The 16,447-nt window shown below is 38.0% G+C and overlaps 1 protein-coding gene across 2 annotated transcripts in view; it reads left to right on the top strand.

The window, feature by feature from the left end:
• Nucleotides 1-16,447, top strand: part of LYST (lysosomal trafficking regulator) — a gene marked incomplete at its 5' end in the record, with an annotated part of 67,711 nt that overhangs the window by 8,824 nt on the left and 42,440 nt on the right. For both annotated transcript variants that reach the window (XM_081997200.1, XM_081997199.1), the window contains 11 exons: nt 804-1,830; nt 3,428-3,589; nt 4,266-4,422; nt 5,585-5,811; nt 7,148-7,214; nt 8,035-8,144; nt 9,214-9,637; nt 10,830-10,974; nt 11,788-11,961; nt 14,680-14,840; nt 16,256-16,446. In XM_081997200.1, coding sequence (XP_081853326.1) covers nt 804-1,830; nt 3,428-3,589; nt 4,266-4,422; nt 5,585-5,811; nt 7,148-7,214; nt 8,035-8,144; nt 9,214-9,637; nt 10,830-10,974; nt 11,788-11,961; nt 14,680-14,840; nt 16,256-16,446 — 2,845 coding nt within the window. The remainder of the gene's footprint in view (nt 1-803; nt 1,831-3,427; nt 3,590-4,265; nt 4,423-5,584; nt 5,812-7,147; nt 7,215-8,034; nt 8,145-9,213; nt 9,638-10,829; nt 10,975-11,787; nt 11,962-14,679; nt 14,841-16,255; nt 16,447) is intronic.

Genomic DNA, 16,447 nt, shown 5'->3' with positions numbered 1-16,447 from the left:
ATTTCCTACTAGCTTAAAGATGTGAATATAGCAGTAAGTGTAAGATTTGTTTGATTCTAGTGTGTAACTCAGTTACAGTAAAAGCTGACCCTGGGGAAGGAGATGGGAGGTACACTAAGAATCCTACAGATCGGTACCCCAGATTCTGTATGAACTCAATGTAATACTTAGAGTAGAAAGAAGGGGAAAATATACTTGGAAACAAATATACTGAAAGGTTTTTTAACATTAGACATCCTGGCATAACAATTGAACAAAAAGTTGTGCTTGAAAGGTATTCCTGAATTCTGTCTGAAATAGATTGTCCATGCAACTAAGACACAGCTAGTAAAAGGTCTTAAAACTTCAAGTTTATTTGAGAAGGAATCTCTACTTTCTGGTGAAGTCACAGAACTGAGAGAAATAAAGATATTTACTGGCTTCAATTGCTAATAAAAAGCTAGGGGGAGGAAGTACCACTAACAAGCAAATGTCACAAAGTTAAACACCTTTTAATGTTTTGAACATCATACATCTTTGTGGTCTTCATTTTAGAGGTTAATATTTCCTACATTATATCCTACAAAAAAAAAAAGAACTTTCTACCACCAGGTGGGTGATGCTTGGGATTCTAGAGTACTGCAAACAAGTTCTTCTCTTTAATTTACAGTTTACAATAATTTATAGTAATTACTGTAAACGTGATAGATCCTTGGTGTTACTCAGGTGTGTAGAACAGAGGGTTATTTTTTTATAAGATGTCACCTGAACTACATAAATTTGTGGCTGATTTTATAAGGTAACTCTTATGCTTTCTCTTGCAGGGTAATTAGAGACTTGTTTCTGAGTTGTAATGGAGTGAATCAAATGACTGAGTTAAATTACTTAGATACTTTAAGAAGCCATTCTCTGAAAGTGTTAGAGACTTTGATACTCTGCCTTGGTGACCAGCAGAAAGATCAAGCAATGCCAGAACTGGAAGGCCTGAAGAGTGAACAAAAGGAGTCTACGTCTGACTTACCTGCTTCTCTTTGTGGCCAGCATACTGTTTCAGAAGTTCCTCAAAGCCTGAGCAAGTTTTATGCTGACTTGAAAGAGGCTTACCCTAAAAAGAAAAAGTTTGTGAGCCAAGACATTCACATCAACACAATAAACCTCTTTCTCTGTGTTGCTTTCTTATGTGTAAGTAAAGAAGCAAATGGTGATCTGGATTCAGCTAATGACTCTGAAGATACATCAGGCTATGACAGTACAGCTAGTGAGCCATTAGGCCACAAATTACCGTATCTGTCACTGGAAAGCCTTACTTTGCCCTCTCTGGAACATATTCACAGGGCTGCAGATATTTGGTCCATGTGTCGTTGCATATATTTGTATAGTTCAGTTTTCCAGAGACAGTTCCATAGACTTGGAGGCTTTGAAGCGTGCCATAGATTACTAATACTGATAATACAGAAACTTGCAAAAAATAAGGAAAAGGAGCAAGAAAAGAGGGAGAGAGCATTGGGTGAAAGCAGCAGAAGTTCACATGGGAGTCCTCACGAGCTTCTCAACAAGGATGATTCTGTTCAGTTGGCTAAAAGCAGAGACATGACACAATTGGAGCTCGATCGCTCCGACAGTCTTTCTGGTCCCGGACAGCTGGTGCCTGAATGTGTCTCCTGTGACAGCTCTTTGAGTAGGGAACACACTTCAGATACTTCAGTTGCCAATCTTGAAGGAATAAAGACTTCTGTAAGAGAAGAGACTGAGTGGGCACTTGAAGGTATCAGACTTCTAGAAGCTCTGCTGACAATCTGTCTACACAGTGTAAATACCATGCAGAAGACGGAAGTGGAGATGTTTCACCAGGTACTGTGCAACTTCCTTTATCTTACTTTACCCATATTTGTTACACACAATGTTATTTTAACAGAAATTTAGTCAAAAGTTCTTTTAGAAGTGAAAAAAGCTTATGCTTTTATTATGGTACCATATTTTTTGTGTAGTACTGAAAGCACATGGTTAAATGATGTGCAGAGTAGTCAGGGGTAGTGGTCCCCAGGCATGAAAGAATGGGAGTGGGTGGATGAAGAAACTGGTAGTTCCTGTTTCTGAGGAGGCATCTTCCCATGTGTCAACTTGCCACTTTTTGTATTCGGTAAAATGCTGGTAAGGACCTCGCACTTAATTGCTTGTTCTCCAACATGATCTTTGTCCTCTGCTCTTCTGGGTTGGATCTCTCTTCATGCCGATTACCTCCTTGGGGGCTGTGAGAGAGCCTCCCAGAGTGGCAGGTTGATCTGGGCTGGATGAGATTTTTACCTTGCTCGCTCTATTTGAACTGTATTTCTGGTTTATTGTTCGTGTATCTGTTGCAGTTTGGGCCAGCACGGTCAACATGGCTAAGGGCTGAACTCGGCATCAGATGCTGTTTTCTGGGTTAATGTACCTGGAGTCCCAGGGGAGACTGTGATCCTGGCAGATGAAGATTTTCTTTTTTTTGCATAAAATGGTCCTAATTACAGGCAAGGGATGGTTTCCTCTGACTACAAAGGCAGTAGTGGATGTTGACAACTGTGAATTGCTGGCTGACTGTGGCTGTATTCTTCTGGTCAGCTATGGCCTGCTTTTTCTGTGGTTTTTTTTTTCCCCCCTGTGTAGTCCTTTTGTCCAGTCCCACATGCTCCACAGGCTGGCTGAGCTGATGGGGTTTGAATGGCAGGAGACACTTGGGTTTTTTTTAAAGGGTATGCAGTGGAGAATGTGTGCGACAGAGGTGGGATTGAAGGAGAGCTGCATAGGCAAGACGTGAGTGTTACACTTAGCGAGTCATATGTGGTGTTTTTGATGAAGGTTCTGAGCAGAGCAAGGCATATGAGAGAGAGGAATATTAGAAGGAACAGGTCCTGAAAGGACACCTGAAAAAGCTTTACTTCAGTGTTGCAGAAAGTAGTTAATTCACAGAAGACACCTTCATGATGTTTTAATGTTTTAATTGCTATCTTGAATTTTACTTGGCAGTTTTTTACAAAGCAGGATGCTTAGGTACAGGAGAGAACTGGAAATTGGAATTTTGTCTGGGCCACGTGCTATTTCTGTGAATTTGGATGTGTGACCCTCTGTCTTGTTAAACTCTCTAGTATTATTGTGGTGTGATCTGAATGCACTGTGTGCTCAAAACTTTCAGAGATGTTTATTTCTGAAACAGTGCTTTCACTTGCAAGGTTTGGGAAACAACACGTTGCCAGACTTTTTTTCAGTGTGCAGGTTGCTTAACCAACTAAATCTGTCATGACAAACAGGATGAATCTTATTGCAAGAGACTGGAGGAAGTCTGATGGTTTTAACTGAGAAGTCAGATTAGTGTAGGTGGAAAGGGAAGTTCTTGAATGAAAGTACTAGACCATTTCTGTTGCCAAAACAGAATAACATGAATCAAAATGTTTGTCTCTTCCCCAAAACACAGAATACCTGTATGGATGATATCTTACTTCAAATAAGAGAGCAGCTTGCTCAGTCAAAAGTGGTAGAAACTGACTTGGCAAAGCCTCTGTTTGATTCACTGCTTCATGTTGCATTGGGCACTTTTTCTGCTGATGTGGATCATTCTGAAGAAAAAATTGAAAAGGTATGTGACACCGACTAAGTAGTCTGAGCAAACCTTGCAGTATTTAGAATTAATCAGGTTTATGTTGTTTGGGTCTATTTTTAAACTCGATAGGACATGTTTAAATGTGTTTGGTGATTGTAGCTGTTAAAGATTAATTTTCTGATTCTCATATGTAAGTGTGTAAGTTGAATGCTGGTTATTGATATGGTCCCCACATTTGCTGCTCAGAAATGAGTCATGCCCCAAAAAGGAGCAAGCTGTGCTATAATTTATGGACATACCTGAAATTACACATTCTCTTCACTCCTTGTCACACTCTGGGGGATGAAACTCTCAGCGGGAGAGCTTCAAATAGGGATGTTGACCTTAGTGGCTGCAGACATATCTTCACCTTGGAGTGAATGTCAAGGTGCACGTTTATGGTGATAGTGATTTTTGGAAACACAGTTATTCTTAATGCACTGGCCACTTGCTTACCAAAGCTTTGGTCATGTAGTTAGTTAGAAAAATCCATCTTTGCAGAATTCATTTTCTATGTAAGAATGAAGTATCCATAAAAAAAATCTCAAGTTTCTTGAAAGAGTATGATTAGTTTGTTCTCTTACCATTGGGCTTGGAGAAATTAGGCGTCTGGAAGGTTCTAAATTACTTGCTTTTCTGACCGAAGATGGTAAATTTGTTGTGTGTTGTGCAGACCCATTACACTGAAAAGGAGCCTGTGTCACAACCTGGAGATATTTCTGAAGAAACTGAAGAATCACAGTGCTGTAGTCTTAAACTTTTTGCTGAAGAGGAAGGATATGAAGCAGATAGTGAAAGTAACCCTGATGATAATGAAGCCAAGAATGAAGGTAAATGTGAACTTTCTGACTATACAAAGCAGCCTTTATGACATAACAAAGCTTGGTTGTCTTTTGAGATTTACAAAAATAGGGTGAGCATCGGAGACCTTTAACAGATAGCTGTTACAGATGGAGAGAAGATGAATATTCTTACTGTTATACGAACTGCTGTCTTGGTTTTCTTGGTTTACGTGACTCTTGCTCTAAAGTCACGTTGCTAAAATGTATTATGGTAGTCTAGAAGCAGTTTTCTCCAGAGGTGCTTATCAGTAGTTTGTCTGAAAATCAATGCTCAATTTTTTATTTAGTATTATAACAATCTAGTAAAAAATAGGTAATCTAATTATATCTCTATATTCATTCAACAACTGATGTGCACATCTCTTGCTGTATTCTGTATTTTCATTTTGAACATGAATTTCCTTTAATTTTTTCCTTTGTGCTGAATGTCTGTATGCTTACGTTCTTGTATGAGGTCAGTATGAGCAGTAACAGCCTTTAATAGAACTGCATTCAACTGTTGCTGCTTACCTCTGTGACTAGGCTTTATCAATAGATATACAACACTTAAATTTTTAATTCAAAAATGCTTTTAAACCTGAAATATTTCCATGAAACATAGGGCTGTACCAAGTAATTTTAAGTAACATGTTTTTAAAGTCTATCCAAGATAGGAGTATTGGGTTTTTTGCTTTTTTTGTTGTCATGGAGATATTCTGTCACGTGTTATGTGCATTTTGAGTTAAACAACTGTTTCCCCCAACCTTTTAACATGAAATCAAATAACTTCAATTTATCTCCTTTCTTGGCAGGCTCAGAGTTCTGTATAGAAGCTTGAGGCTCTATTACAATGGTTTTACTGTCATGTTTCATGAATTGTGTATTTCATCATTACTATGTGTGTCCAGTTCCCAGGAAACGAAGGCACATAGTTTAAGAGTATGTAATGGGAGAAATTAATCCTTGCTCCTCTGTATTGGCAGGAAAATATGAAAATCTGAAGCAGAATAGAAGATTACACTAACCTCTGAAAACTGCTTATAAGCTAGTGACTATTTTTGTTTTGTACCTATGAGAAGGCTGGAGAAAGTATGTCCTTGGATGTTCTGTTTAAATCATGCAAACTGTATTCACCTGAGTAAATTTCAGGAAGACAACTGTTTTCTTTCAGGAGCAGACACAAAGGCAGAACTAGGATGTATGGGTCCTTCAGCTTATTTTAATGACCCATCTGAAAACATCAATCAAGGAGAATTAATGTATCCTGAAATCTGCATGTTAGAATTAAACTTGCTCTCAGCTGGTAACGCAAGTTTAGATGTGCTTGCTCATGTATTCCAAAGCTGCCTGAAAATCATCAGCCAGAAGGAGAGAAATGCCACTGTACTTATAGAACAGGTAAAAATGTTATTAAACAAAGACAACAGCTTAGCACTTGTATATCTTATTTTCTTTAGTATTATAGTACCAGTATACCTAATAGAGTGATCTCAGAAATACTCTCACTTGTTATGGCATTTGATAAGACCTGAAACAATGTAAATGACTGATACTGCCAGCTACACTACATTTAAGTTACTGGAAACTACAGTTAACTAATGTATAGAAAGATATTTGACCTACAAAGCGTTTGAGTTTCACAGTTGCCTAATTTTATCAAGACTGTTCAATCACTAGAGCTATAGATACAGATTTATTGACTGTCAGGCCATTGAAAAAGACACAAAAAAGCAAATATTTTCTTGTATATGTATATATGTAAACACTCTAAATATGTATGTATTTTAGAAACTTTCAGTGATATTCCTCAAAAATATTTCATGCTTTTAATTATTCATAAGTTAATATTAGAAATTAGTTATGCACATGCTGATATCCTTGTGATCCTTTGGAATTTCTGATGGTTAGCTTGTTTTTTGCTTTTTAATAACTAAATTGAGTATGCCCCTTTTGCAAAAGGAGAAACCATAGTTAAGCAATCTAAGCTTAAAGTGCTTGTTTGTATAATCATTTGACCAAGAGCAAAGTTAGTGCTTTACAGCTTAAACCAAAAGCAGGAAAAGAAAACACTTTTCTTTCAGTACTCCAATTGTTTGTGTGAATTATTAGCCTCAAATCACTAGCACACATGTATTTCTTTTTTCTGAACTTCAACATATCAAATTACTTAATTCAAAATAATTTAATTTCCGTTACTCTTCAATATTGTTCAGAAAGAGCAATCTATTGAACAAATCAATTTAGAGATTTTGAATATCTTTTAGAGATTTTTCAAGTTACCTTTAAGATGAATTTGTGAAGGGTGATTATAAGTAAATGACTTTTTTTTTAGCTCTTTAAAGTAATCTTGCATAAAAAGGTTGGGGAAAGGTTGAATTTACTTTCAGTATTGCACCTATCCTCTATACCAAGATGCTGTATTTTCTCACAACCTGTCAAATCCTGTAATTCTGTTATGGAAGAGAAGACAAGGGAGATCTCAGCTGCTGAACTGATAATGGCTGAAAGGTTTCTTTTTAGAATCATTTGGATTTCAAAGTCTGTCTTCTGCAACTGAACTGTATAGAACATGAAAGAATGTTCATTAGCAAATATGAAAAATACTTCGTAGTTTAAAATAACTGGAATTGTCTTTAAATTCAATAGTAGACAAGAATTGAAAGAAATTTTTTCTTAGTTCTTTGAGCTGGTGTATATTCTTCAGATAGCAATTTTCCTTGTGTTTTTGTAACAGGGAGCTGTTAAACATCTTTTGGGAGGATTTCTGAACATACTGACACAAACAGAGTCGAGTTTTCATGGTGAGTTCAAGGTCTAAGTAACTTAAATATTATTTTTTATAACTTAATGTATACACAGTCAAATTTTTAGTTCACAATGCAAGTGCAAAATTGACAAAGCAAATTCATTGGCATGTGTGAATTTGTGCAGCTGCTTTGACTTGTGCCAAGTATCTAACTTGGGTATAAATACAGAGTGGTTTCTGAGCTAGTGAAAATCTGTTATGTAAACACAGGCTGGCAGATCTGAAAATTATAGTTGATATCATAAACTTAGGGTGACAGTATTAACAAACGTTGCTCTGAAAAATAACAGTTATCTTTACAGATTGAATCTGACTCCATCCCAACATAAGTTTTTATTTCAATTTTATTTGTAACACAGTTTCTTCGGGATGTTTTGAGTTTCATTTCTAATCAGAAGAGTTAGCTAATACAAGAATGTGGAAGCAAATCAAAAGCTTTCCCTAAAGTAGCCTCACATAATGAGGTTGCTCCACAGCAGGAGATGATGTAAACCCATCCCAGGACTTTGATCCCTGGTTTTGTGGGGAGAGCCTTTGCAATGTAGTTGCTAGGTTCCCAGACTTTGACTCCACTTTGCAAATTTAGGAGCCAGACTTGCTGTAGCCATCTAGATTCAATCAATGAAATGATGTCAGGAAGTACTGTTGAATTCTAGAGATCTCCATCTTGTAGTCATTTACTGCTTCCTGAATTTGAAATGTTTTTGTGAAACACTCTAAATTCAAAGTTAATCTTTCCTCAAATAGTATGGAATATGAATTTTTAAGGCTTTTAAAGAATTCTTTTTAAGACTAGTTTGTCATCTTATTTCTAGCATGTCAGGTGGTGCTGGTAGACCTGTTAGTTTCCTTGATGAGTTCACAGACATGTTCAGAAGAGCTAACTCTTCTTCTGAGGGTATTTTTGGAGAAGACGCCTTGTACGGTATGTAGTGGAGTAGCACATAGCAAAATTTAGAGGCTTAATGAGAAAAATGAAGCAAAAATAAAATCCTTTGTGTCCTATTATTTGGGAATTAAGGAGACTAACAGCAACATTTTAACTGATCAGAGGTAATAAAATTTGGTTGTTGAAATAATTCACTCTCAAAACATGAAAATGAAATGGGAGAAAAGAGGGTTTTGAAGTGTATGTTAGAGTCCTAGGAGATCTCTTCAGCACAAGAAAACAAGATTCCTCTTGAGGAAACTGACATTGTCGTTAGGGATGACAGAACACTGCCATACTGTAAAATTTAAAGTCATTCCTTGACAGTTACAAAGCGTCTCACTATTTCAGGAATGCTTTAGTAGCAGGAATTACTTTCAAAACTGTCTTAAGTTGGTTTGTTTACACTGGAATCTACTGTGTGTGTGGGATATACTCCTGACATACCTCTCTTGGTTTGTGTGTGAGCCTGTAGAGGAAAAAAAAAAACCCCACAGGTGGAAGGAAATAAAATGCTGTTGAGTCTGAAATAGTACCAAACCAAACAAGGAGGCACAAGTAAGTTTGTTTTTTTTTTTTTCCCAAGGTAGCTTGCAATAATTGGCGAAGTAACTAGAGAAACTTTTTGGCTTAAGGGCTCACCTAGTTTTTTTTACTGATTATGCAATAACAAAGTGATGGCCTGTGTGTGCATTCTTAATCAGCCTCAAATATGGGGTAAAAGGTGCGGGTTTTTGTTGAGGTATAAATTAATCTGTTAGCATATAACAAATGTGAGAGAAGATTGTGCAATGATCCACCTGCTGTGGTTCAGCTGATTCCTAAGCATGGTAACTTGAAGACTGATCTGTCCTGACTAAATCCCCAAAACTGTTGGGCTGTAGTCTGTTGAAGTTGTTACTTGATGCTTTGTAAATATGTGTCAGTTTGTGTGTGAAAGTCTGCTCCTGGAAAAACATGAATCCAGATTTAAATGAAGAGTGGAGTTCTCTTTAGTTAGATGACACTTGACTACATGGTGTAAACAGTTTGATTTGTTTTTTCTCATTTGTTTCATTTGTTCTAGGAGATACTATTGAAGGGTGTACTGAAGATTATAGAAAATAATATCTATATGAACCCATTACAGTACCTTGCCTTCCCTCTGCTACATGGCACAAATTTAAGTAGTAGTTCTTCACAAAAATCTGCTAGCACTTCCAACAGCAAAACTGCTGGACTATTAAAAAGAGCAAAATTTTCACAGAGTAAGAAAGAGGCAGATGGTGAAAACTTGAGTCACCAGCTGCTTTCTTCTTGGCATGTAGCCCCAATCCACTTGCCTTTAGTTGGACAAAACTGTTGGCCACACATGTCTGAAGGCTTTAGTGTCTCACTGTGGTTTCATCTGGAATATGCTCATGAAACAGAAAACTCTACAGAAAAGGGGAAAAAAATCAAGAGAAGAAGCAGACTGGTAGCTGTAAGAGAGAACAGCTTTGACAGCACAGGTGAGGATATAATACTTCCTGTTTCTGTTTAGGTAGCACTGAAGGATTCTGGTTACAGGTATTACTAATTGATGTGCCATATACGAAAGGTTGAATTTTTTTCTTATGATGGATATTGAAGAGGAGTGGTAGTCTTTCCAGCTTCTCCTTTGAGTACTTGTGTCATGTACTTAAAGATAAAACATTTCCAGCTTTAGTCCTTAAGTTAGATTAATGCCTGCTTCCTTAGAAATTTAGTATTCTTATTGAATTTGTAACTTCAATAAAATGTCTTTATGCTGTGTCATATTATGCTGAGGAAAATATTAAGTGCTGCAGCTGAAAGGTCATGGGAAAAGACCGCTCTCAAGTTTATTTGGTCTCATGTATTGATGAAGCAAGTGGCTTTTGTGTTTTCTCTTTAACAGAGTTAAGTGATTTAGTATTTAAATACTGGAACTCTTAGCTAAAAAATGCTCTGAATCCATCAACTCAGAGCCTGAGGCTGACTCAGTATAAATCCTCTAATTTTCCTTGTGTGTGTGCCATTGCAATGTCAATAGCCGTACAACGTTTCTCCGTTTATACTTCTGTAGAGACTCACATGCTCTAAACTCTTTGGAGCAGAATCTTTTGGATTATAATTTGTAGGAGGAAAAATTCCTTAAATTATTTAAAATACCTCCCAATCACAACACTTGGAATACCTCTTACTGTACTTTTTTCTTTTTTATTGTATTTGAATAGAAGTGGGGAAAACACAAGCCTGAAACTTGGAACTCACTAGAGCTGCTTTTGTTAGAAGGTCTGCGGTTTTGCTTGGTAAAGTAAAATGGTTAGAGGATAGTATGATTTGTGAAGAAAAATCTGAAGATTTCTTGGTGCACACTAAGACTGACGGTTCGACATAATGTAATATGATATGGCATGTCAAAAGCATCATTGAATTAGTGTATTCATGCTTAGTGGGTTACATGATTACAAAGAAAAACCTGTAGTCCTGAGTTACTGTCAGGCTTGTCTGTTTCAGTATATGAGACCTAGGTCTCTGAAGAGAATCACATGTATTAGTCAGCTCACTAAAAAAACCAAACCCACAGCAAACAAAAAACTCAGTTCTCTGTAGTACCTGAACTACTACTTTTTACCTTGATAGCTGGCAGGACAGACGTTGTTGTATTGTAATTGTGTATAACCATGTTTATATTTCTAGAAGAAACAAAGTCTATAGGAATGGAATACCTAAGCCTGGGAGATAAACTCGTTGAAGATGGCTGTATTCATATAATTTCACTGGGTTCCAAAGCATTGATGATACAAGTCTGGGCAGACTTGAACACTGGAGCATTTGTATTTCGGTATGGTGTGTTAGTCCGAAAGCAGTCTTGTGAACATATGTGTTGTTACTACCAGTAGCAGCTTGCAGAGAATACTGGTGGAGGGTAGAGAACTAATTTCCATAGTAGAATTATCTTGCACACTGATGGCAATGTCAAGTAAGGTTATTGCATACAGATCTACAGGATTACTTGCTTAAAATGTTAGTCTCTGGTCTTGCATGTTTCATGTAGTCAGATACAAATAATTGCCTAAAGTAAGATGCAAGATCAGTCATAAACGTAATGCAAGGTGGCAATTCAAGTAGTCATGAAATGACACAAAAATGTGTGAAGATAAGCAAAAGCTTTTGTAGCTTTAGGTTTTCACACATCAGGTATGAAAATTGCTGTTATCTAATACTTACTGGGACAATCTTCATTTTAATCCTCTGAACACATCTTAGCCCTAATTTAATTCTCTTAAGTAATGTATCCTTAAAATGGGTCTAAAGCTGCCATTTTAGAATGCTTTATTTCACAGCGTTCAAGACACCTGCATTTGTTCAATAAACCAAACTTAATTTCTCCGTAAAATAGGTAATATCTTTATCCTAAATGTAAGCAGATTCATGCAAACAAGTTAAATAACTAAGTTGAAAGTGTAATGTGAGGATTTCGCTAGCTTATGTTGAGCACTCTAAATATAGTATTGTGATAAAAAAAAATTATCTGTAAAGTTAAAGAATGCATTCTCAAAGTAATTGAGGCCAAAAAATTGCAGATTTGGGGCTTAAAATGCAAATTTGAAAACAAATGCACACACTTGTTTTTCCTTTTTTGTTGTTTTCATAGTATGTGCATGGATCCAAATGATGAAATGAAAGCTGGTCTGCTGGCACAGGCTGAATCTCCAGAGAATGTTTTCCTTGTGGGCAGGTGGCAGCATTTGGCAATAACATATCTGCAGCAGCCAGAAGGCAAGAAAAATATCCATGGGAAGCTATTGCTGTGGGTTTCTGGTCAGAGGTAAAGTATACATTAGTTGGACCTAGATTTTTATCTTAAAGATGTTCTCTGGTAGGAAAATGTCTGCACTATTTTGGCACAAGCTGAAGTTATAGTTGAGTAGTCCTCTGAGGGTAGGAGAGGGGTGTCTTATCCTGCTAGGCATTCCCTAGGAACATCAAGAATGCTCTTAAATGCTTTGACACCATTTTCCACAGCATTCTCCTGGAGAAACTGGCTGCTCATGGCTTAGGTGTGCACCTTTGCTGGGTAAAAAAACAGTCTGGATGGCCAGGTCCGAAGACTTGTGGTGAACAGAGTTAAATCCAGTTAGCGGCTGGTCACAAATGGTGTTCCCCAGGGCTCAGTATTGGGGCCAGTTCTGTTTAATATCTTTATCAATGATCTGGATGAGGGGATCGATTGCTCCCTCAGTAAGTTTGCAGATGGGAGGCTTTACAGAGGGATTTGGACAGGCTGGATCGATGGGCCAAGGCCAACTGTGTGAGATTCAAAAAAGCACAGTGCCGGGTCCTGCACTTGGGTCACAACCCCATGCAACACTACAGGTTTGGGGAAGAGTGGCTGGAAAGCTGCCTGGCAGAAAATGGGCTGGGGGTATTGACCAACAGCCAGCTGAACATGAGGTGGCAGTGTGCCCAGGTGGCCAAGAAGGCCAACAGCATCCTGGCTTGTATCAGAAATAGCATGGCCAGCAGGAGTAGGGAAGTGACTGTATCCCTGTACTCAGCTGGTGAGGCTGCATCTTGAATACTGTGTTCAGTTTTGGGCCCCTCACTACAAGAAGGACGTTGAGGTGGTGGAGCATGTCCAGAGAAGGGCAACGAAGCTGGTGAGGGGTCTGGAGCACAAGTCTTATGAGGAGCGGCTGAGGGAACTGGGGTTGTTTAGTCTGGAGAAGAGGAGGCTGAGGGGAGACCTTATAACCCTCTACAACTACCCAAAAGGAGGTTGTAGCGAGGTGAGTGTTGGTCTCCTCCCTAGTAACAAGCAATAGAACAAGAGGAAATGGCCTTAAGTTGTGCCGAGGAGGGGGTGGTGATTGGATATTAGGAAAAATTTCTTCACTGAAAGGGTTGTCAAACATTGGAACAGGTTGCCTGGGGAAGTGGTTGAGTTGCCTTCCCTGGAGGTGTTTAAAAGACATGTAGATATGGTGCTTAAGGACATGGTTTAGTGGTGGACTTGGCAGTGTTAGGTTAGTTGTTGACTTGATCTTAAAGGTCTTTTCCAACCTAAACGGTTCTATGATTCTATGAAAATCTTCAGTTCATACTGTGGCCCAGTGCAGACATCAATGTTTTTCTTCATCATGATGAAGTGAAAGAGGTAAGTACTACAAGACTTTGAATAAGATCAAAAAAAAGCTATGGCATGAAGTTGTCAGTAGGCATAATGTCTCTGGTTAAGTTAAGAATCTGAATTAAAGGAGATATAGTTCAGGTACTGGCAATATCGTTGAAAGTAAGAATGATGAGGAGATGGAGGGAAGGCAGTCATTTTGCTCCACTGAGAGAAATGGAGAGGGAAGAAGCTAAAAAAGGTATTTCAGACAAAATCTAAACTGGCAGTGGGAGGTGCTACTACTTCCACTGAAGGCTTAAAGTCCATGGTCCTAAATGAGGTACCTGATGCTAGATTGGGTGGGCCTGTGCCTACATGAAGTATTCATTGGTTAGAGAAAAAGGAATTTATTAAATATCACAGTTTTTATCCTTTCTTCCTAAAGTCCAGCCTATGAAGACTTTGTCACAAATAGAAGCAGTGGTCAAAATACTATGTTGTAAAACAATTAGATGTATTGCAAACATGCTTTACTATTCCTCTACAATTTCACCAGTAAACGAGCAATGTTACTGAAAACACTCCTAAAACTCTATGTAGGAAAAAAGCTGTTGCACAGTTTTTCTTCCTGCAGTTAAACGTGGAATTGTAAGGTATAATACTTCTTTCACTTTGTTTTTGAAACTACTTAGAATTAATTTTTAAGGAACTTGATTTCCTCCCCAGCATTGTTCAGTCTGTGCATGCTGATATGCAATAAAGTCCAAATATGGATGTACAGGGGAAACTCTAAATACTACCATGTTCTGCACATGCACAATTAATGAGGCCCCCCTATATAGAGAGTTAGTTGCCAAGTTGCCAACTTGCTAATATTAGGCTCTTCCAGGAAGCTTCAGATGACCTTTACAGTCCAGTTGGTCTGCTTATGTAAATTCATATGAAGTTAATTGGATGCTTTCTGAAAGCATCAAGGTTATTGCCCACAGCTGTACAGCATGCTAGCTCTGACAATGTTTCCTGGTATAAATAAATCCTCAACATTGTATTTACCAGCATATGTCAACCACAGTTGTCACGACAGGCATTAACATATTCGAAGGCCTTTGACTTCTTAGAATTTCTTCAAAAATTGTGATTTTAGAAGTGTATATAGTGTTACACAGTTTCTTTGAGGTCAGAGGGAAGGAGGAAGGAATTTCCAATCTAGGAAGTCTTGACTTTATGGCAGCCCTGGTTGGGACTCTTCCTCTGTTCTGTGCAGTATTAAGGTTCCTAGAAGTTGAAGATGGCTTTAGTAATTTAATGTTGATAACAGCACTGTTTCTCATCTACTAAATATTAAAATCTGTTTTAAGCCTAAGCTGAATAACTTAGATGGCAATTTTGATCACTTCTTAATATTTAAACTTGTTTCTTTATATGTACTTTTAGGAAATGTGAAATTAATTTAGATTATGCACTACCAAGGAAATCAAGCTTATCATCTGACAGTAATAAAACATTTTGTATGATTGGCCATTGTACATCGTCTCAAGAAGAATTGCTTCGATTGTCGGGTAGATGGGATCTTGGAAATCTGCTTCTATTTAATGGTACTTTTGTATGCTTTTTTCCTTGAATAAGTCTTCATTTCCTCTTCTGCTTCCAAGATCAAAGGCTTAGTTTGGTATTTTTTAACATGCCAAGATTTTATAGTAAAAGCAACAATGTGTTTTTTACCAGTGTAATATATTGGGGAGAAAGTAGGCGAATGTTACCGCATTGGGTACTTCCTAATGGGGTGTTCTGCTGCTGTGCTCTTGCTTTCTTTTTAGTGACGTAATTGGCAATTTCAGTTACTTCAGTGTTTCTTTACATTATTTTACATAACACTTTGGGGTAAGGGATGGAGAGATGGTCATACTTGCTGTGTTTTTTTTCTTAAAGCACTCAGTGTCTCCCAGCTGGAAAACTGATTTCATCTACCTGCTTCTAAACTACTTGTTTCAAATTACTTAAAGCATATTAAAAAGTAAACAAAATCTGAACCACTGAATACTGAGTTAAGCATGCTTATTTCTGAAACTGCTGAAGTTACTTTGGGGTTTTCTTAGATGTGTAACTCTCCTCCCTCCTTGGAAAGTTTTGTCCAGGACCTCTGGGTGTTTCCTTAATGCTGAAGGCTCAAGCCCTGCTGGTCACCCAGCCATGTGCAGTGGCCTGGTCAGGACTGCTACTACACAAGTGAAATCAATTTGCCAGGGTGTGTGCTGTGTGCAGGTGTTGTGTGTGAAGATATGGTGTATTTGTGTGGGCCATAGGTGAGATGCTTGTCGTAAGTGTAAGCTCTATCTGGTGAATCTACATGGTCTGATTGCTGTATGCTTACAGCCAGTGTAATTGATGTATCCAGAGAGCGCTGGATTTACTGCTATACAGTTGTCATGCACCTGTATATCAGACTTGGGTCCTTCTGGATGGTTCTTTTGAATTTGCATTCTCACAAACAGGTGACCTGAGATGCGCTGTCCAGAAAGGGGAGGGAGGTTCCTTTGGCCTTCTACCTCCTACATGTTTTTTTTCCTCCTTGTTAGTTGTAGTGAGCTTTTATTGTTGCATCCTTCTGGGTCACTCCACACAGCTCTCCATGATGTAGCATGTTGTTGCTGTCTGTAATCTTGCTATGCTCTGAAAACTTTGGGGAGGCTTGTATAGATGACTTCTTAATTTTAAAAAGTGCAATTGATTATTCAGAGCTGTTACTCCTCAGTTGATGCAGAGCATTTTCCTTACTTGGTTTCAGCTGCCTCTGCCACTGAATTGATCTGGCCTGGGATGTGTCAGAAATCACTGATCTACAGTAGTTCATAAGAAGCACTGGACTGTACTAATTGTTTGTCATCAGCAGGTCCTACAAAAACCAGGCGGTGATCTTCCTTGTAAAGTCTCTGATGCAGTCTACTAGCCGATGTATGAATTTTGCTTTATTGTATACTAAAGACGTAACAGTTTATTTTCTGGGTTTTAGGTGCAAAGATTGGACCAGAGGAAGCATTTTACTTATACACGTGTGGGCCAGACTTCACATCTGTAATGCCTTGTAAATATGGCAAAACATCAACTGATTGCTCTAAGTACATAAGTAAAGAGATTCTACAATGTGAACAAATTAAGGAGCTCTTCATCGCAAAAAAGGAAGTGGATGTTGGGCCTTTAATTG

Source organism: Phaethon aethereus, assembly GCF_964289735.1.
Source record: "Phaethon aethereus genome assembly, chromosome: 3".
NCBI classification, from domain to species: domain Eukaryota; kingdom Metazoa; phylum Chordata; class Aves; order Phaethontiformes; family Phaethontidae; genus Phaethon; species Phaethon aethereus.
The sequence above is the reverse complement of the archived record's forward strand: the minus strand, read 5'-3'. Positions and strand labels throughout refer to the sequence as shown.